Genomic DNA, 22,937 nt, shown 5'->3' with positions numbered 1-22,937 from the left:
AGGCCTGGTTGTTCCCACTTCTACTGTGTGTTGTGTTGGGAACTGAACATAGGTACTTTACAGTGAAACCATAGCTAGACAGGTTTTTCATTTGTTTGTTTTTATTTTTAAGGCAGGATTATCTGTATAATTGTGATTTATGAAGCAGAATAAACATCACCCCTGCCCCAGTGTAAGCAAGAGATTGTTTCTATTATATATACTCTATATCATAATCCACAGATGTGCAATCCCTTATATAAAATAGGATGATATTTGCATATAAAACAGACACCCTTCCATAGACTTTAAATCATCCATAGCTTGCTTATTAATAGTCAATGCCACTCAAATAAGCATTATATTCTTTAAGGAATACGGGGGGGGGGTGTTTGTTAACATACAGCACAGATACAAATCCCCATTATTTGCTGTGCCATGGTGGCACATGTCTTTAATCCCAGGACTCAGGAGTGAGAGGCAGATGGATCTCTGAGTTTGAGGTCAGTCTGGTCTACAAAGTGACTTCCAGAACAGTCAGAGCTGTTGCAGAGAGAAACCTTGTCTCGAAAAATAAAAGCAAAACAACCCCACAACTCCTTCCTTCAACCTAACCCCCATTATTTTCTATAGAAAGAATTACCTTTGGAGTCACTATAATATTTTCAGTCTCATATATTTCAGTTGTTACTTCGACCTTACTTGTGGTCTGTCTCTTAAAGGAACGGCAACTATTTGCGAGAAAAGACCATCAAGATGGAAATGGTAGCTTCCAGAGGAAACACTTCTACTCCAGGCTTTTAAAAAGGAGGTCTTAGTTTCCACAAGGGTCAAAAGGGGTGAGCAGATTAGACAGGAGGGCCTAAAAGGGACCTGGGACAGTGTCTGGTACAGAGCACTGCACAAATGCTGTGTCTGAGTCTCATCCATGAAGAGGTGCCCCAAACCACTTACAGTCCCCAGGGCCTGTTAAATCCTTTTCCTTTCCATTACTCCTTATAGCGCTGGTGATCACAGAAAAGGTTTTCTCACGCCCGTCCTTCCTTCCTTCCTTCGTTCCTTCGTTCCTTCCTCCTTCCTTCGTTCCTTCCTTCCTTCCTTCCTTCCTTCCTTCCTTCCTTCCTTCCTTCCTCCCTCCCTCCCTCCCTCCCTCTCTCCCTCCCTCCTTCCTTCCTTCCTCTCCAAGATAAGGAAATGGCTTTCTTTGTTCCTTGGATTCGGAAGCTTGCACATGTCACACAGGGCGTCCCAGTCCTCTGGCTTGCTGGCGTCTGGGGGAGGAGGGCTGCTGGCTTCTGCTGGCGCAGCACAGCGGGAGGCCACTGGAGGAGATAGGGAGGCGGGCGCAATCAACCCAAGGGTGGAGAAGGGGGAAGGCGACAGAAGCGCGTTCCCGGGCTCGTGACCGCCGGCGGCCGGGGAATCTGTGCCCACACACTTGCAGAGATGGCAGGCGGTGACGGCTGGCGCATCGTGGGCACCCTCCACCTGCTGCTGCTGGCGACCGTCCTGTCCCTGATAGCCGGGAGTGGAAGCCCTGACACCACTGCCTGGACTCAGGAGAAGGTGAGGGGCCACTGCAGCATGCTGTACTTAAGTAGCTCTTGGAGGGTGACAAGACCCGGCTACCTCCTCCCGGTCTAGAGAGAGGCGGGTCAGGAAATCTGTCCCCCTACCCAGGCATCCCTTCCCCACCCAGTACCTGGGAACCAGCGCTCTCTTTCCCAAGCCTGGGCTCCAGGGGTGGTCTCGGGGCTGCACTGGAGACGCCTCCAGGCTGGGTGATGTCAGCCGCCCCTCTTTGGCAGTGCTCTGAAGGGGGTGCTGATAGACACAGGAAGTGTGTCTTGCTGGCTGTGTAAGAACAGGGGCATGGGGGCGCCATCGCCCACTGGAGGCCAGCGATCCCCGCGCTCCGGGGACTCCTGGGTACCTAGACGAGCTGGAATCCCTAACTACTGTTTTCAAGGATTGCACCGTGGGGATCGAGTTCCCTTGTGGATTCAGCGCCAACGTATTGTTAGATATTTAAATTTAAAAGGGGGCGAAGGGTGTTTTCAGATAAATGAAATGAGTTGTGGAAATCTCACTTAAGGAGTTTAGAATAAAAATGAGTTGCCAAGTAGCTCTGTGCGAAGAAAATAGAGTCACAATTATTTCCTTTTCTTGCTCAGCGGTTTTGAAATCACGAAATGCTAAGGGCAGTGCTAATGCTGATGGCTTGGGAGTAAAATGGGATGCCTTTAACGAAACTAAGAACAGCAGCAGTCTAGGGCTATTTTGACACTACTAAATGACTGTCTTAAAAGCTTTCAGTGTTTCTGAACGTCTGAAAAGTTCATTCCCAGTCAGTCTCATGAGCATGAGTATGAATGGCCCACTTCAGGGAAGCTTTGCCTTAGCCAGCTTCCCTTCAGGGCTCCCAATTGACTCCATTTACAGCGGGGTGGGGGTAGCATGCATGGGTGAGGAAAGTCAACTCCAGTCACTCCAGGATAGGTAAAACAATTTCCCTCCCACAGAGGTTCCAAAGTGCTGTGCAAGCAGTTGAGCAACACCCTTCTCTTCACTGTTTTGGGTACCTGGGAGGCCAAGCATTGGGAAGGGAATATTAAATCCAGAATATGGCATCAGGTTACATGTGTCTTTAGGGTAGTTCTAAATGGGTGAGACCATAGGGCCTGCCTGCGGGCACGTGTAGTAGGCAGACGTGTTTCTAGGTGGGAGAAAGAAGATTTTGTGATTCTTAAAATGGTTTAAACTAATGAGAAATGTCTTTTGAAATGTGAATTTCTATTTTCTTTATTTTAAGAAGCCTCTAGGGACAGTTTCACTGGGAAAGCAAACACTCTCAAATGGCACAAATGACAGTCATCCATGACAATTCTCAGTTAATAGCTCCTGCTTCCTTTCATTAAGTCTGCTGGGCTGCCAGCTTCACTTGGTAGCCTGGGAGATGATCAGTGTGCACTAAAGTACACGCCTTCCTGTCTTTTATGATGCTCGACTGTTTTAATCAGATGAGGTGAGCTCTTGGTGCACCGGTCTGCCAGCAGGAGAAGTGTGGTAATGAAAGCATCAGTTTTGAAATCCATTGCCTTTGTTTGGAAATAAAGGTGTGTCTCTTAGTTGCATCTAAGGGGCAAAAGCAGATCAACCCTCATTTATGGCTGTGTTTAGAACTGTGATTCAACGATTCGAAACCTAGAAACATTATAAATGATTACACTCCCAGATGGGCCCTCATATGTCTGTATATTAAAGACATTGACATATGGGTACCAGTTGTCAGGTGTATAAAACTATCTCACTTGAATTTCATGGTACCCCATGGAAGAGTAAGTTTATCTCATTTAGATACCAGGAAACAGTATTATTAAACTAGTGAATTGAGGCGCTAGAATTTGGCTTAAATTCTGTTCTTTCCTGATCTCTCTCTCTCTCTCTCTCTCTCTCTCTCTCTCTCTCTCTCTCTCTCTCTCTCTCAGGTAGACAAGTATTGACCAAGGAACAGTGTCTAGATAGCTCAGGTGTGTGTGTGTGTGTGTGTGTGTGTGTGTGTGTGTGTGTGTGTGTGTGTGTATGTGTGGTTTGGAGGACAGAGGAAGAACTTTCTTAATCCCAGCTTTAACCCTAACCCTACCTCTCTGGGCCAAGCAGACCCTAAGTGGCATTCCCAATAAGAAAGCATGTTTGGGGCATCTTTTCTTCCCCCACCCCTAGATTCTGGTTCCTTGACTTCCCTTCTCCAGTTTTAAAGTCATCATGATGCTGAGGGTTGATGCATATCTAGAAGGACTGTTCCTGAATTCCAGCCCTTCCCTACCCCTAGCCTGGGTTCATAATCACAAATTTAGTTGTTTAAAAAAAATAGTCTCATTGAATCAATTCTTCTTTAGAGGAAAGCTGCTGGCTGTTGAAAAGCTTCCTGTGTTTTAGAAGGAGTGTTAGGTTCAACAAGCTAAATGGGGCAGCTTCACCTAAAGTGTCCTAGCTGTGCATGAAGTATGACTCAGTCTAGAAAACTTCAAAAATACAAAAAATGCATTCACAGGGGTGAGTAACAATGGTTACATTTCAGGTTATTATAAGGATTGAATGAACTTGTGTAACAGCACAGAGGTTATCTTACCTTAAGTGCTCAATACATTTCAATCATTTAAAAAAAAACATACATAATCATTTTCCAGCTGAGTCCTCATTGTATGTATGATTTAGTATGAAATTGATAGCATGATGTGAATCTGAATGTAAGCTGATAAAATTCCCTGAAAGCATAACTGGGTGATTGCAAAACCATCACCTGTGGATAATTTATTTCTTTGCCTTGGATGTTGAGGTTGCTTTTAAATCTCTATCAACAAAGCTGAGATGCAATATAGTTTAACGGGAAGAAGCATTCTTTATTGTATTGTGACAGAGTTGAAGCAGGAAATCTCAGGTCACATTACAGGTGGAGAATAAAGACTTTGAGGTACCCAGAGCAGGCTCTTGAAAACTGTAAACTGCAATTGCTTCTGGACCACTGCTCTTTGCAGCTGTTCACAGGCATTTACTTCTGGAACACATCTTGTGCTAGAAGTCCTGGGATTTCCCTTTCTCCAGGGCTCTCCATGCATCCCCATCCACTTCTCTATCTGTGTGACTTTTCTGGAAGCAGAAGACTTCAAGGCAGGGACAGAGAGGTCAGTGAGGGCCTGGGTGTTAGTAGATGAGAAAGACCTACTGTCATCTTGGAGTCTTTATTGTCTGGTGGGTAAGAACCAGGATGTCCATTTTACAGGAAACTTTTCTTAGACATAACTGCTAAACAAGGAGCTAAGGAGCTGGAATTGGTCCCTCAGTTGCTCTGTTTGTTTTTCTGTTCGGATTTTAAGAAGCAAACCTGCTCCCATGGGACAAAGAAAGTAGTATCTCAGTTTCCAACTCCCTCCCCCTGCATTTGAACTGTCTGTGGCTCCCACACATTTCCTGAATGCTGGTCAAGTGGAACTTACAGGTAGCAAAAGTTTAATCTGATGGCCATCTGGAATGCTCATAAAAGATAGAAGCTTGAATTTGCCATATTTCTGCAATGCTCTCCCTTACATTTAGTGTTTTGGAACTGCAAGCAAGGTCACTTCTCCAAATTATGTAATGAAACCCTCTGGCTTGGGACCATGTGATTAGAGGGAGATGTTTCAGGCTATCTGGTTCACAGGTTTGTTTTAGTGGAAAGATTCTTGTCACCTAGAGCAGACTGCATTGTCCTTTCTGCCTGGATGAAAAGACAAGGCCAGGGCTGTAACAGAGCCTTGTTTCCTCTGAGAGTGTTTGCATCAATAGAAACTGCTGAAAAAACTACCTTTCAATTGAAATAAACTTAGAGTAATTTTGGGTCTTACATTTGCCATTGGGCTTAATGCCATTTACTTTTGTTAGTTTGGGGGCAGACAATCACTGTGCAGCTCTGTCACAGGAATTCACTGTGTTGACCTGGCTGGCTTCAAACTTGCAGTGATTCTCCTGTCTCTGGCATTGGAGTGCTGGGGTCACAGGTGTGTAGTCCACACTCACGTTTCATCATTGTGTTGGGTTCTGCCCCTGTCCTCTGAGTCTATCCTTTCTTCCCACTTTCACCTTCTTCCTCATTCTTGTTTCAAAACAAGTTTGTATAGCTAATGAGTTCTCAGAGCAAGGTTACTTTAGTCCAAATGCTGCGAACCTTTAATTTAGTTCCTAATGTGGTGCTGACCCCCAGCCATAAAATAATTTTTGTTGCTACTTCATAGCTGTAATTTTTGCTACTATTATGAATCATAATGTAAATATCTGTGTTTTCCAATGGTCTTGGGTGGCCCCTGTGAAAGGGTCATTCGACTCCCAAAGGTTGAGAACCACTGCTTTAGTTGAAGGTGTGCTGTTTAGCATGTACAAGCTATATGCTTTTCCTGTGGGGGGGGGGTGGGCTTTTTGGGAATGAAGGGGCTTGCTTAATTGACCGTAATTTTTTTGCTTTCAGTGCTCTTAAAGAGCTAAGAAGTTTGTCATTTCTGTGATGTTGCAGATGCATCTGCTCCCAGAAAAGTAGGGGGAAGGATCTCTTTATTGAAGCGCACTTCTGAAATCAGCCATTTTTGTGGTTTAGCTCAGGAGATTGAAGAGTAGGTACTTGAAAGTCTCATCATTCAGGAACATCCGTGGGTCTGTCTACCCAACTCACTGTCAGCTACTAGGAGTTACTTGCCCATCTAGCTTCTTACACAGTATCTTTAGCAGTTCACGGGTGTGATGCTTAAACACAGATCATCAATTTGACAGGATGTAGGACCACTTAGGAGACAAAGCTCTGGGTCTGTCTGTGCAGGAGTTCCTAGATTGGGTTAACTGCCATGGGAAGACTCATCCTAAATGTGGTTTCTATCAAGTGGTTTCTGTCAATCCACGTGCTAGAGTCCTAGACTTATGAAAAGATAAAAACAAGCAAAGTAGCAACACTCACCTTCCTCTGCTTTTTTTTTTTTTTTTTTTTTTTTTAATTTTTTTTTTTTGAGACAGGATTTCTCTGTGGTTTTGGAGGCTGTCCTGGAACTAGCTCTTGTAGACCAGGCTGGCCTCGAACTCACAAAGATTCTCCTGCTTGTGCCTCCGGAGTTCTGGGATTAAAGGCAAAAGCACCACCACCGCCCAGCTCACATCCCTCTGCTTTCTGACTGTGACCTGCTGTAATGTGACCTGCTGTCTCTTGCCGCCAGCTGCCATGTTTTCTCTGCATCAAGGGCCTTCAAACTGAGCAAGCAGAACCTTCATTTCTTTCTTTTTCTTTTTTTCTTTTTCTTTCTTTCTTTCTTTCTTTCTTTCTTTTCTTTTCTTTTCTTTTTTTGTTTTTGTTTTTGTTTTTCAAGACATGGTTTCTCTGTGGCTTTGGAACCTGTCCAGAACTCGCTCTGTAGATCAGGCTTGCCTTGAACTCCACAGAGATCTGCCTTCCTATGCCTCCCGAGTGCTGGGATTAAAGGTGTGAGCCACCAACGCCTGGCTCAATACCTTCATTTCTTAAATTGTGTTTGTTTGGATCATGCCACAGCAATGTGAAAAGGAACCAATATAGAGATGCTCCAGGAATATTTATTTAATCCTGTTTTTCTTGTCTTTTGAGATTTTTTTTCAAGCTTCTATGAAACATGTACTTAAGCATAACTTTGCTTTCTTTTCACTGTGGACATGAAGTGAAGAACTCTGGCCACAGTGACTGTGCTGGCTCTGGAGTGGAACAATGGATAATGAATAGAAAAAGAGCCACTGATAAAATAGGTGTGTAAATGTGTAAATAAGAATGTCTATTCATTTATATATATATATATATATATATATGTATATATATATATATATATATATATATATATATATATATATATATACATATATATATATATATATATATAGTGTGTGTGTGTGTGTGTGTGGTGCCGTCAAAGGACAACTTGCTAGAATCATTTCTCTCCTATAATCTAGAACATGGGAATTAGACTCAGTTCATCAGGCATGGCAGCAAACACCTTCAACCACTGAGACATCTTGCTGGGCCCTGAAACAGATTTTGACATGGGAGTTCTTATTTGTTACTGTGGCTGAATTCATCTGCCTTAGTATTTATGAAGACAGAGGTGTGAATTTTATTTTTCTATGATGGAAATATAGTTATAGCCAAGATAGTTTTAGAAACGTGCTTACTTTATATGTCCACTGCTTGAAATTACCCATAACTACTGGGTGCTCAATAAAACACACCCTAGTGACTCTAGGGAGAGACAGATAACTAGCCCTCCTAGAGCTCGTGACTTATATGAAATATAGACATTAAACACAACAGCTGAGAAGTGGCCTCCAGGCTGCAGTGTGAAGAAGGCAAGAATTTTGAAGGTGAAGAAGAAGGCAAACAGTCTGAAGAGCAGAGTGCATTGCTGGATTGCCAGGACCCTAAGAGATAGAACCTAAAAATACTTGGATGCTAGGTCTTGGATGTTAGGTACTGGATGCTAGGCACTAGATATTAGGTCCTGGATGCTAGATGGCCAAAGCATAATGAATGGGAGCCAGCAGCACACCATAGGGCCTGCAAGGCAGCTGGAGAGATAGACAGGTTTTTCTTGGGTAGTTAAGGAACAACCGTGGAGATCTCCTCTTCTCCCTCCATTTTCGTTGTTTCTCACTTCAAATTTCAATTGTTTTGTCTTTTACCTTCAGCTTTCTTCTTCAAGTGCTGTTTAAGGTCTAACATGAGGACTTAGACCCTGGAAGAATGTAAAGGCTTCAATAATAAATTTGTTTAGGAAATATACTTGTCTGTTGTGTAGGGCTACATAAGGCCATTTTCATCCAAGTGTGTAATGTACTTTAAACACATTCTATGTCCCATACTCTGCAACATCCCCTACTATATACATCAATTTATTTATTTATTTATCCCCTTTGTTCCCCAGTTTTGTTTCTATTTTCGTGTCATCATATGAGTTTATGAAGTCTCTAGTTGAATCTTTCATCCCTATGAATGACACAGGAAAGAAATATACTTCTTTTTTTAAAGAAAGATTTATTTATTAGATAAACAACATTCTGTCTCCATGTGTGCCTGCTGGCCAGAAAGTGATACCAGAGCTCATTACAGATACTTGTGAGCCACCATGTGGTTTCTGGGAATTAAACTCAGGACCTCTAGAAGAGTAGTGAGTGCTCTTAACCTGTGAGCCACCTCTCCAGACCAGAAATATGTTTTTTGACATGTGTGCCACTGTACCCGTGTGTAGGTTGCAGGACTACATGCAAGAGATTGTTTTCTTCTTCCACTGTGTGGTCAGGGGATTGAACTCAGGTTCCTGAGACTTGGCAGCAGGTGACTTTATCCATCTCCCTGCCTCCCAAATATACTTTAAAACGTGTTATTCCCAATAAAAAACCAGAAACCTTAACATATTCAGGCACAGTGTCAACATTCAAGGATAAAGGGAAAGTTCAGAGATGAGCAGAAGAAGGAGCACTGGTTGGAAACCCACCCACTAGGATACTTTTTGTGAATTCACCTATAGCTCTCCCTGTAGCTGTCTACAAATCTCAGTTTACACTGTTGGAGAACAGATTATCTCTAAGTGGCTTATCCTGGTCTTACTTTCTTTTTTTCTTTTGTCTTTCGAGACAGGGTTTCTCTGTGTATTTTTGGAGCCTGTCCTGGAAGTCTGTAGACCAGGCTGGCCTCGAGTGCTGGGATTAAAGGCATGTGCCACCACTGCCTGGCCCGGTCTAATATTCTAGGCTTTTTTAGTGTATGACAGAGAAAACTAGAACTTTGACTATTTACTAGGAAATTTATGTCTATATTATATTTATATCTATATTCAAATTCCCTTTGGGTATAGCCATTATTTCCATTTTTGCAGATGAAGAAATGGAGCCATAATGCAGTTAAGTAACACAGCCAAAGTTATAGCTAGTGGTGGGTGCTCCCTTAAGAGGATATAATCTGATCAATCAGCCTGTGCTCTTTGCATGATAACCACTGGAGAGCAACACTGGGCCATCTCAAAGTGTAGAGGGACATAAGTGATGAGGCAGCAAAGTCTTTAATTCTTCTGTGTCTTACTAGCTGCATGGGGATTCATATGCAGTGAATTACCTGCATGATTATTTGAATATATCCAGTTAACACTAGTCCTGGAAGGAACTGAAAGATGGGCAGAGTTCTCTCAATTTTTGTTTCGAATTCCAAAGGACTCAATGTTCTTATGTCACCCTCATCATTCTCATTAGGGAATAGATCATTTGATCAACAATTCATTTCCCTTTGAGGAGGAGAACCACTTCTGAGTTACTGATAAACTTGTGAAGAGTGACTGACTTGTCAGTTTTAGTGTCATAAGAAAATGCAGCATGTATAAGGTCATATTCAGGATATACATTTGCACATTAGGTTCATTAGCTTTTAAATATATAAGTGTACTGAAGAGTATTGTGGAAGATTAGTTGAAGCTGTGTTATATTTGTTTATGCTGTGGAATATTTGTTTAATGATGCCAAGTTGTTATATTTGTTTAACGCTATGAAGCTGTGTTACTTTGCCTGCCTAAAATGCCCTATTGGTTTAATAAAGAGCTGAATGGGCCAATAGCTGGGCTGGAGAAAGGATAGATAGGGCTGGCAGGCAGAGAGAATAAATAGAAAGGGAGAAGAGGAAGACACCTGCTGCCAGCCACCCAGCCACACAGCTTCACAGCTAGCCACAGAGCTAGAAGGAAAGAAAGGTATTTAGAATAGAGAAAGGTAAAAATCCCGGAGGCAAAATGTCACTGGGATAATTTAAGAAAAGCTGGCTAGAAACAAACCAAGCTAAATCCAGACATTCATAAATAAGAATGTATTTATCTGGGAGCTGAATGGCAGGCCTCTAAAGAGTAAAATTCAAGAGTATTATTAAACCGTAATAGAATATAAGATACTTTTACTGATGATTTAAAGGAGTTCTTATTTAGCTGGTTATACAGTTGTCAAACCCGGGTTGAGAGGAATGTCATCAATCCTGACTTTACGTTGATAGAAATAGATATTAAAGGCTAGGAAGAAGGCCCAGTGTATAAAGGTGCTTACTGTGCAAACAAGAGGTCATGAGTTTGAGTCACCAGAATCCATGTCGGCCAGAGAGCTAGTGTATGTAGTAGACAAAAACAGCAAAGACTTTTTTTGTTTGTTTGTTTCGTGTTTTTGTTTTCATGAGACAGGGTTTCTCTGTATTGCTTTGGAGCCTCTCCTGGAACTAGCTCTGTAGACCGGCTCTGGCCTCGAACTCACAGAGATCCGCCTGCCTCTGTCTCCCGATCAACACCTGAGGTCATCTTCTGACCTCCATATATACACTATGTCACACAATGCACATGAGAGAGAGAAGTAGAGAGAGAGAGAGAGAGAGAGAGAGAGAGAGAGAGAGAGAGAGAGAGAGAGAGATTTAAAATAAAATAGATTGCAGGCATATAGCTTTTAATTTTTTAAAAATATGTATGTATGTATGTATTTAATATTCTGGCTGCAGTTTCCCCTCCCTCTTCTCTTCCCAGCCCCTCCTCTGAATTGTTTCATTTTAAAGCCTTGTTCTTATTTTATTTTATGTGTGTTGTAGTTAGGTTTACTATTGCTCTGATAAAACACCATGACTAAAATAATACAGGGAGGCAAGGGTTTATTCAGCTTATGCTTCCAGGTAACAGTCCATCACTGAGGGAACGTTAGGGCAGGAAGCTGGTGGCAGGAGCTGATGTAGAGGCCATGGAGTGCTGCTTACTGGCTTGTTTCCCATGGCTTGTTCAGCTTGCTTTCTTATAGAATGCAGGGCCACCAATCCAGGGATGGCACTAATCAGCATGGGCTGGGCCCTCTTCCATTGATCACTAAATGAGAAAATGCCCTACAGGCTTTCCCACAGCTCAATCTTATGGAGGCATTTTCTCACTTGAGAGTCCCTCCTTTCAGATAACTCTAACTAATCTATGTCAAGTTGACACAAAGTTAGCTAGCACAATGTGTATATGTGTTTTGCCAGCATGTATGTCTGTGTATCATGTGTGTGCCTTTTGCACACAGAAACCAGAAGTGGGCATTGGATTCCCCTAGGACTAAAGTTTTATATGATTATGAGCCACTAAATAGGTGCTGGGAATTAAAACCAGGTCCTGCCAAAGAGCAGCCAGTGCTCTTAACCACTGAGCAAACTCTCCACCCCCAGGAATAAAATGTTCTAGTAACTATGTTAAAAGGTGAAATTAATTTAAGCAATTATTTCATGTATAGTATGTTAAAGATTGTTTTGGTATATAACCAGAAAATATGAATAATTTCTTTTTAAAATAAAAATGTCTTAAAAACTGTTATGTTTGCCAGGTGTGGTGGTGTACTACTTTAATCCCAGAGTTGGAAGCCAGCCAGGTCTACATTGTAAGTTCTAGATCAGCCAAGGATACATAGTGAGGCACTGTCACAAACCCAAACATAAAACAAATGAAAATAACAACAACAATACATCACCACCACCAACAAAAATGAAACAAAATACCACCACTACCAACAACAAAAATCCCAATCTCCCCAACCTGGTACATATGTAGCACTTAGATACATTTCAAGTCTTAATAGTCTTGTATGGCTAGTGGCTTCCTATACTGGATAGTGCAGCTCTACAGCAAACCTGTTTACTAGTGTTTTCTGGGGAGTGATTCATTAAGAGAATTGGCTGATGTGACAGAGTCTGTATAGATGGCAGGTGCAAGTCTTGCCTGCAACTTCTCTGACAGGCCATTCTGAATATCCATACTGCACTGCCTTTCATTGAACAGCACTAACAAAGTGTATTTCTTTATTGTCTGCAGCTTTTTAAGTACTAAATTTTCTTCAGATAATAGTCTGGATTGTTAGTTTTGTGTTTCTTGTGTTGGTGTTTTAACATAGGGTTCCTCCGTATAGCCCAGGCTGGCCTTGTGATCTTCATGCTTCTGTCTCCTAAGTGCTGATACTACATATAGTTGTTCTTAAAATGTTTTTTTAATTACAATTATTCATATGTGTGTGTACATGTATACCATAGTGTGTGTGTGTGTGTGTGTGTGTGTGTGTGTGTGTATAAACCATGGTGTGTAGTGGTATGTGTAGGTCAGAGGTCCACTTGCTGGAGTCAGCTCTTTTTTTCCCACCATGTGAGTCCCAGGGATAGAACTCAGGTCTCCAGGCTTGTTGGCAAGTGCTTATCCACTGAGCCATGTCATAAACCTGTAATTGCTATTTTAAAATCTTAGTTTTATAATGCATTGATTCAGAAAAATAATTTTAAATTACATGGGTTGTGTGGGAAATATTCTCACAGTGAAAACATACTGTCATGTCAGTGTTGCTTTTAAAACAACTTGCCAAAATCTAGAAGATTCAAGGGTCCAATTTTACAGTTGAGTCCTTAACATCCTATGACAAAAACCTTATTCCTTGTATTTTGAGGCTTTAGAGCTACCGATTGCAGAATGTAACATGTTTCTTATCACATAAAATTAGAGCTAAATAATTTTATTAAATTGCAGAACCACCATCAACCAGCACATCTGAATTCTTCATCTCTTCGGCAAGTTGCACAAGGCACCAGTATTTCTGAAATGTGGCAAAATGACTTGAGGCCATTGCTGATAGAACGCTATCCAGGGTCACCTGGAAGCTATTCTGCCCGTCAGGTGAGAACGCAGCACACACCTAGAGGCTGTAAGTGCTTTGCTTTACTGTGGGGCTTAAGATGATGGCTAGAGTTCTGAGTTGTGTAATATCTGGACACATCATCTCATTACTCACTATTAGGAATAACCAAGACAATCTAACACCTGAGAATAACTGTCTCTTCTGGATTGATTGATACCCATGTACTGAAAATCGGTTTGTGTGTGAAATTACAGTAATGGCTAGAGCAGCAACAATATAGGATACTAACTCCTCCACTCTTGGTCACTTTAATAACACACCTCTAGCTTGCTAACCAACTTTTGTGGGCTCTAAAAACCAAATTTCAACAGTTTTTATAGTGCTTGCTTAGCAGATCTGGGGCAAGGGCAGGAGTGAGTCACTGAGGTAGCCATCTTTCCTTTTGTGGGAAATTATGGTGTTTCTTTTTCTTTTTTCTTTTTTCTTTTTTTTTTTTTTTTGGAGGGGGCTATGGACAGTGTCTAGAGTTGAGCTTCTCAAACTTTGACCCACAGTAGAAACATTGGATATTTTGCAGACAAGGATATACAACAATGTATTTAGCTGTAACAGAAGTTTTTGGAAAACTATTCATGGTCATCACCTGTAATTTGCTTGGATATTATAAATCCTATTTTGTGAATTGAAGGAAATGCCCATGGTGACCCACTAAACTGATTTCTAGGTTTATTGACTTTACTACTGCTGTTCAGATGACACTGCTGGAAAGAGTAAATAAACCATAAGTTGGGCTAGACCTTGAACTTCTCAGTGTTGTGTCAGTCTGCCTGAGCAACATGAAATCTACCTCTTCATGTCTGCTTCTTCAGACTAATCCCATTCTGAGGACAGCTTTGGAAGGAACAAGACTGGCCTGTCAAAAGCCTCTTATTGAATATTCTCCTTGCTCAGCTTCTTAGACAAAAACCCTGCCAACTACTGCTGTGCCTGCATGTTTCATCAACCCAGCTCCCAGCTCTCCTTTATCTATGGTGTAGTTTCTGGGTAGCCTGGACAGACCTGTTTGTTGGCTTTTTGGCCTCCTACTTCCACTTGAATAGCTCCTGTAAATGAGACCCTAACAAACTTAGTTCTTTTAGCCTTTAGAAACACTGTGGAATGATGACTGACAATGACAATGATGGCTAATTTTCATCCTTTCCCTCACTTCCTTCATATGTGTGTGTGTGTGTGTGTGTGTGATACATACATATACACACACATATACATATATATATACATATACACATATATAGTCTATCTGCAATTGGGCTGTCCTAAAATCTACTGTGTAGCCCAGGCTCGACTTAAACTTGAGGTAATCCTTCTGCCTCACTCTTGCAGGATGTATTATTGGAAGTTAAGTGTACTAGCAATTTGAATTCAGATCTGCTTGATTTTTCTATCACTGGAAGTTTGGGAGAAATTAGATCAATGATAAATGAACCCCAATAGTGTCACCTGTGGAACACTGGAGAGTGATGTATACATCATTTACCTCACAGTCTTCTTAAGGCTCATGTCCTAAGAACTAACTTCCTTCCTTTTTCTTACACTCCCCCCTTTTTTTCTTTCTTTCTTTTTTTTTTTTTTTTTTTTTTTTTTTGATACAAGGTTTCTCTGTGTAGCCTTGGCTGTCCTGGAACTCACTCTATAAACCAGGCTGGCCTCAAACCTAGAGATCCACTTGCCTGTCTCCTGAGTGCTGAGATTAAAGGTGTGCAACACCATTGCCCAGCAAGAATTCTCTTAAAGGGTCTGAATCCTCAGTTCCTCATTAGGAAACAATCCACATCACTTTTCTGATTTTCTCACCCTATGAGTTCAGAATGCTACCTACACTCAGATATACATATGTATACCTGAGGCCCAAGCTCCTTTTTTGTGGACTCTGGAAGGTCATAAACATAGTGAACATCCTTGAGCTCTGTCTTCTATGGAATATGTAGCATAAGCAGCATGCACAGGTATTGTTATGATTTAAAAGATGCCCATTCAGGAGCTGGAGAACGGGCTTGGCATTTAAGAGAGCTTACTGCTCTTACAGGGATCAAAGCATGGCTCCTAACACCCACATTGAGGGGCTTACAACTGCTTAGAACTCCAGCTTTAAGAAACCCATCTCCTCTGGCCTTATGTGCACATACCCACACATAGATACATTCCTACACAAAATTAAAAATTAAAAAAGAATGTCCAAAAGTAAATATCCATCTAAAACTCTTGCATTCACAGTAGAGATGCACATGACTATGAGTTCTCTTAGAGATTAAAAGGTCTTGGAGAATTGTTTCTTAAAACTTGCATTTATTTAAAAATGTAACTTATTTACAAAACAAGTAAATCTAAGGCATTAAATTGGACACACTTCAGTAATTTCTAGTGTAGTCACAGAAAGTAAATTGAGTGACAAGGGTAGCAGATTCTCATGAGGGACAATCAAGATCCTTTTCTAAAAGAGACAAACCAAAGAAATCAGGGCTTCACAGTGAGTTGTGGGAAGTCAAAACTGAACTCAGTGAAAGGTATGCATATTGCCAGCGCATCGTCCTTAATGGGGTGCCCTGTATCTTCAGCTTGGATCCCAGAGCCTGTGTTGGGAATAATTCAGAGAAGTCTACTGTGACAGAGTCAGAGCCCTGACAATCACACATTTGCAGACTACTTCCTCTGAACAATCCTGGTCTACTGATGATGTCACAATTCCTCAGATACTTAAAATCAGAATTTTAGTTGGATTAAATTAGACCTAGGACCATTCACTAATGTTAACCTAGAACAACTTCTGCATTACCTCACCCAAAATCAGAATGCCAGATAATAGTTTATCCAACCCTTTCACCCCTCATCCTTCCTAGGGGGACAATCCCTTTGAGTCAGGGAGACATCGATGCCTAAGGAATATTGTGGTTTGGGGAATCCCCCTTTCAGAGACTTCTGTCTGAGACTTAGAGACTAAATAAATCTGAAAGCTGAAAACACTATGAGCCATGGTATCCTAATTTAATCTTAGTTACCAAGATAACTGAAAATATTTATGCTGCATGCAGAAAGGATCCTTCAGGGACAGCTATCTGAGGCTCTTTCTGACTTTTATTTTTTTGTGGATGTTGGTATGCATATAGCTGTTAGAAATCATGGCCAAGGGTGGAGAACTGGGATGAGAAACGAGGCCTTGGGTGAGGCTTCTGAACAATGCTCACAATTCATTTCCAAGGCTACTATCGGGTTCAAGAAGCCATTTTATGGAACAGTTTGTCATCTGAACACCAGATGTTCTGGAGTTAAACAAAGTCTAGGAATAATCCATTTTCATCTTCTTTGGAAAATCTCATCTTAGATGCACAGTGGTTTCTTTCTCTCTAATCAAACAACCCATGTTCTACATCATGTTATTTTTACATATTTTCATTACATTATCTCATGTTTACTGTTACAACCAGCTCCTATGCCCTGTGATAGACTTCTGGGAACAAAGCATAGTATAGGAATTGTAGGGCATAACAAAATCAGTGCGATAGAAAAGGTGGTTGTGAAAAGGCTTTAGATGTTTCTCTTTATGACTGGAACGAAGACAATATGTAGAATAGCAGGGAAAAGGAAGGTGAGGGATTCAAAGAGCTGTTTAGGACAAAGGCTAACTGAATAACTGCACAGGCCAAAGGGATTTGTCTGTTTGTTTGACTTTTTCAAGATCGATGGTGCATGTGTCAGAGCCTCCGCCCCTCTGTTTAAGTTCCCCTCTCCTTGGAACCTTCCTGCTCGTTTGTCCAAAGCTCTTTTTGCCTGTGTGTGATGTTACATCAGCAAGCCATAGGCCACACATGGTTTGGCCAGAGTAGAAAATCCTGTATTTCTTTTGGAGGAAAAAAAATCCATCCATTTGTTTCCAGTTATTGTGAGTTATTTGTTCATATTTGGGGCAAGTTGTCAGTTATGATAATGACTAATTTGTGTTTGATGTTGAAAAAAATTTTTTAATAAGGCACCTTACAAAGATGAATACAATACTAGAGGGGGAATAAGGAAATGTAAAGAGACAGAAGAGGCCAAGGAAAAATAAGGATGGGGGAAAGACAAAATGAAATAGCAATGAGCTCATTCCTAACTTCTCATACCAAAAATTTTAGATTTTAAGGAAGACTTTCAGTACCTGGCATGGTGTTTCTTCTCCACTTCCTGCTTCCTGCCTTGGCCATTGTGCTGCTCAGAAGGCCTGGAGTGGCCATGAGGTGGTGCTGAGTGATTCAGGTCTGGACCTACCTTGGATATAAAAGGAAAACTTGGGTCATAGTTGTTTATTGATTTAAACTTTAGGCAGGGTCTGACCATATCTCCAACCATCCGTTGCTATGGGAACTTTCTCTACAACCCTCAGTAGGTAGGTGCTTGTGTCTTCCACTAGTGTTCACTACACATGAACTGTTTGTAGGACTTGGAGCACATTCTGTGCATTACACACACACACACACACACACACACACACACACACACACACACAGAGCTGCCACTGAGAGCTTACAGTGGAGGCTTATAGATTTGATATGCTTAATTTCTCAGACTACCTCAGCTTTTTAAAAACGTTAATAGCAGTTTTTAGTAGTGCTGAGCTGGATTTGTCCCCTGACCATGATAGATTTTTAAATGTAAAGTATGTCATTTTCCCCACAAAAGACCCCCACCTTCAAATATGTGTGCCTGTATGCCGGTGAGGTTTGTTCAGTCAAGAAGTATGTAGAAAGATCTACATCAGATTGCTAGTGTTGGCAAATATTGACAACTGAATGGGATGGATAAGTTAGGACTGAGGGAGATAGGCCTCTTTTTTCCATGAGAAATTATTAATTAAAATAACAACTACTAGTAATGTTATTATTACCAGTAAGCATACAAAGCGTGTATGCCAGTAATCTTAGCATTTAGGTACTTAGTTTCAGTCCAGCCTGGGCTACAGAGTGAGACTCTGTTTCTAACAGCAACCAAAGATGGCATTACATATAATTTCAGAGACACAGATAATCAGTGAAAACCATTTGTTTTGATCAGCACATCATGCAGCGAATTCAAAGGCTTCAGGCTGAGTGGGTCGTGGAAGTGGACACCTTTTTGAGTCAAACACCCTATGGTTCCCGGTCCTTCTCAAATATCATCAGCACTCTTAACCCAGAAGCTAAACGACACTTGGTCCTTGCCTGCCACTATGACTCCAAATATTTACCTCAATGGGACGGCAGAGTGTTTGTGGGAGCCACCGATTCAGCTGTGCCATGTGCAATGATGTTGGAACTAGCTCGTGCCCTGGACAAGAAACTCCATTCCTTGAAGGTAACTGCTTTCTTTTTGTTGACTCCTAGGATTAAAAAAGTCAGCAGCAACTCTGTGAATTCTGGAATCCTTGGAGGGGAAGATCATTTGGGAATCAAAGTTTTGGGGTACATTTTAAAATAATTTGTTAAAAAATGTGAGATGGAAGGAGTGGTATTTGGAAGATTACATGCGTTGAAATGTCTACCATGGGCAGTTAGTCATTCACAGATAGATGACAGTGGGTTCATTAACTGACACTTGAAATCTCAGACTTGAATATATATTTAATTGAACACAGTGCTTCTTTGCAAATAATGAAGTAAAAGGAAGGATGGCACAGGCTAAAGTATGAGGTTTATATTTTGTAGTGAGCTGTGCTTGTTTCTCCTTATTTACACAGTCGTGAAACATCACAACCTTCTGTGTTCTGGAGTTGGGGGAGGGCTGTGGAAGACCTCCAGCCTGTGGGTAATTCAGACATACCAAGATGAAAGGCATAAGACAGAAATGTGTTCTTATTGTATCTGTGGATCAGGAGCTTAGTTTTACATAGCATAGATGCTATGCTATGCCGGAAGCTCAGAAAACTTCTGGGGAATCTCAGATTTTATTTCAGTCTCTGTGTTCATAAGGGTGTATTAGGAGAAAGTGCTACACTAGATGAAGACGTTTTATTCTGATACTGGTCATAACAGTAAACATGGCAAAGTGAATACAAAAACATTATTCATGGGCAGCAAATGCCTCTTGCTATCCTTGGCATTATAAAGTGTCCAGCTGATACAATGAGAGTAGAGAAATAAAAGGTTTATCTTGTAATGGAAGTAATAGAGATTTTTTTTTCTGTTTTTGCTGGATATGCAGAACTTGAAGAAAGCAATGATTGTTTATATCCCTTTCACATTTTGTTTTGTTTTCTGAGCCTTCTATAATGCCTTTGTTCTGCCTAGCCCTGCTTTGAACTGGTAAATGTCCCTAGCAATGGGTGAGGGAATCCATAAGGAGACATGCCATTTTAACTTTTTATACTTACATTTCTAACAGAAGGACATGGAATGGATGAGGTGTGACTTAAAGGCATAGTTCTTCTTGGCACAAATGTTCCTCTTAGTGACCCACTTTGCCTTCTTTCCAAGTAGCACACACCTGCTTTCAGTATGAGAAATAGGAAGGGTTATGGTGGGTGTTGTGGTATATTCCTGTAATCCCAGCTCTTGTGAGGCTGAGGTAAAAGGATTGCCATTTGGAGACCATCCTGGACTACACAGTAAGTTCCAGGTGAGCTAGGGCTACATAGTGAGATCCTGTCCGACAAAAGTAATAACAATAGAATCAGTAATAGCAAAAAGAAAGGAAATAGAAGGGACTGGATTGCTGAATGGGGATCCTCAGCAAATTATTTGAGTCGATGTATGCCTTCTCTGAATTACCTTTTCTATCAGAGTTAAGTGGTGATATGAGCAACTTTTAGAATGGGCTATTTTCGAATGCAAACTGTATCAGATTTATTCACAGCTGATTTTAACTTAATTATCACCAATTAGGCAAGTGGTGGAGGGAAGTACTCTGAATAGTAGATGCCATTACTGTTCCAGTTCCCTGCAGCCCTTCCCACCCACATCCAGCTGTATGGCAGCAATCACATATTGTCATCTTGTACCTTGTACCTTTGCTGTGGCCTCCCACTGTAGCCAGTGACACATCCATGTCCCTTGGCTGAGGACATCTTTATTGATTTGTCTCGGATAATGAGATGGTAGGAATATGAGGTGTCCTCGGGGAGCTCAAGGAGATTAGGTAAACATCATGCTCAACAGTGAGATCTTCAGGTGTTCCTCCATTCCTAGCACCAGAAGGCCAGCAGCAGACAGAGGACTGCAGGATCTTTCTCCAGAAAATGCAGATGCCACAGAAAAGGATGCCAAGGGGGCACATGTGGCAATCTTAAATGAGAACATTTAACAGACACCAGATTGCTCTTAAGTGACTGCAGTAGAGCCAACCAATTTGTGTCTCCAGTGAACAATTTAGTACCGTGTTCTTCAATACAAATGAACACCAGGTGTGGCCAGATACTGGCAAACAGTTTCCACTGTAGAAGAAAGCAAGAAAAACTAAGAATGCAAATTGAAACAGGGGGCAGAAGATGGTTTGACACTACTTAAAAACCATAGAGACCAGAGAATTTATATTCATAGAAGAAAATGGCGTATTCAATAGCAGAATAATTACATCATAGCAAAGACCTCTTGGAAATTTCAAATTAAAAATACTATTTTTTAAAAAATCCACATAGAATTCTGAAGTAGATGAAATTTTTTTTTCTAGAAAGAAGGAAAAAAAAAATAAAATGATGATGAACTCGTTTGTGGGATCATTCCAGGTCGTATAAAAATAGCAAGAATGAAAATGACACTGGACTTTTCAATAGCAATATTGGGAGCTAGAAAACAATGATGTTATGCCTTAAAAAAATCATTTGCCACATGAAATCATAGACTGAAAACTCTTTTTACACGTTTAAAATGTCAATAATTTTCACTATTATGCACTGTTTTATTTTAGAAGTGGTATCTAAATTTGCTCCAGCAAAATTAAGAGGAACAAAACCAGGAAACCACAGAAGATGAAATCCTGGGGTTGTAGGTACTGGAGAAGAGAGGCCCCAGGGTGGGGGTGAAAGGTGACCAGAGGAAGTGAGCAGTCAGTTCAGGCTGGAACAAGTAGAGAGAGAAGGCTCCAAGAAGTGTGCATCCATACAGAAAACACCAGTTTGACTGATGAGGATCAAAAATATCCAAGATGTTTGACAATGTATTGTTCTGGGAGTCTTTATGTAGAAACAAACAGGGAAGAGGGAGGGAGGAACCTCCCAGTGGCTTTTGGTCTGAGTAATTGCAAGGGGGCAGAGTTGCCATCTATTTACTTGGGGAAGAGTATTGATAATGTAATTTCAGGGGTATAAGCAGCTGACTTTTGACAATTCTGCCTGGGATGTCTGTTTTTAAAAGAAATTGGGGCATATGTTACATACATACATGCACACATGTTGTGAGGTGTCTAGTAAACACCTGTGTGGAGATGTTAATTTGCCATCTGGAGATTTGATGTGAGCATGCACGCATTCGCGCGCGCGCATGCGCGCGCGCACACACACACACACACACACACACACACACACAATTCAGAATAGGTACCAAAGGGATAGATGCTAGTAGAAATGAGAAGAGAACCAAGGAGAAAGTCTCAGGGCTCTTTGATATAAGAGAGGAGACATGAAGGAATCTACATTGTCTGGGTCCATTCACTCTCAGATTGAGTATTTCACACTCTTCCTTTTTCTAACCTGCAGTTCCTTATGTCACCCATCCTGACTCCCAAGGAGTGGCCTTGATTTCTTCTTGCCAGTCTCAGAAGATACTAGTCTCCCCACATATGCACTAAATTTCATCTCCTCTTGGGTGCTAGAGGGCATTGCTGTAGCAAACACTGTTTCTCTTACATCAAGATTTCTGTCTTTGCTGGATATTGTTTTCCCCTATTCACAGGAAAGCTTGCTGGGGGTGTTCCATATTTGCACTGTGTCAGAGTCACTGTATCAGAGAAAGAAATGAGGATGGGTGATGTAAGGAATTGTAGGTTAGGGAAAGGAAGAGTGTGAAATATTATGTGAGAGTGAATGAACCCAGAAAATACATATGACTTACAAAATGCTGTATCAAAATTTCTGGTCATGGATTTTTTTCCTGAGACAGGTTTCTCTATGTAATATCCCTGACTGTCCTGAAATTTGCTTTGTAGTCTAGGCTGATCTTGAACTCACAGAGATCCACCTGCCTCTGCCACCCAAGTGCTGGGATTAAAGGCGCGGAGCCACCACTACCTGGCTTCTGGTCATGGGTTTTAAGCTAGCAAGTGGCATGGCTATTTTGTTCTGGCCAGGTCCAGCATCTTGAGAATAATCACAGAATGGGTAGGGAATGGTACTCCATAATATTGTTATCTCATGAAAATGTGACTATGGAGAGGCAAAGGAATGATAGTATGTCTAAGGGAAGTACTGAAATGATTGCCAGGAATTTGGCCAAACATGGAATAAATAAGGTCAGTATAGGAGTATAGCTGTGAAAAGGTGATATTGAGTGGATTTGGGAATTCTGGTGAGATTGAAGGACTTCAGGGTGTGAATATCAAAAGGGCTGATCTCTATAGGAAAGTCACAGACAGACAATAAAAAAAAAAAAGTAAAACTTTTTAGTTTGCTCAAATACTGTCTCTCACAAAGCCTTGCTTGATGCCCCAAGGACTCCATCTCTCATTTCTCCCAGCCTTCAGCGGATGAATGAGCCTGTGGGCATGTTATGTACCATGCTTATGTCTGTATTTTATCTCTCCTAGCTCTCCAAATGTATAGGCTC

The 22,937-nt window shown here is 41.3% G+C and overlaps 1 protein-coding gene across 2 annotated transcripts in view; it reads left to right on the top strand.

The window, feature by feature from the left end:
- Positions 1 to 1,338: 1,338 nt before the first annotated feature.
- The window catches only part of Qpct (glutaminyl-peptide cyclotransferase), a 40,708-nt gene continuing 19,109 nt past the window's right edge, over positions 1,339 to 22,937 (top strand). The window contains exons 1-3 of one of the 2 annotated variants that reach the window (XM_051177886.1): positions 1,343 to 1,545; positions 13,065 to 13,211; positions 18,259 to 18,537. In XM_051177886.1, the coding sequence (XP_051033843.1) occupies positions 1,426 to 1,545; positions 13,065 to 13,211; positions 18,259 to 18,537 (546 nt within the window). In that variant the 5' untranslated portion in view covers positions 1,343 to 1,425. Of the gene's footprint in view, positions 1,546 to 13,064; positions 13,212 to 18,258; positions 18,538 to 22,937 lie in introns of both variants that reach the window. The other variant, XM_051177887.1, reaches the window with a different exon arrangement.

This window comes from Phodopus roborovskii, unplaced genomic scaffold (assembly GCF_943737965.1).
Source record: "Phodopus roborovskii unplaced genomic scaffold, PHOROB, whole genome shotgun sequence".
In the NCBI taxonomy this organism is placed as follows: Eukaryota; Metazoa; Chordata; class Mammalia; order Rodentia; family Cricetidae; genus Phodopus; species Phodopus roborovskii.
This window is presented reverse-complemented; position numbering and strand designations above follow the sequence as displayed.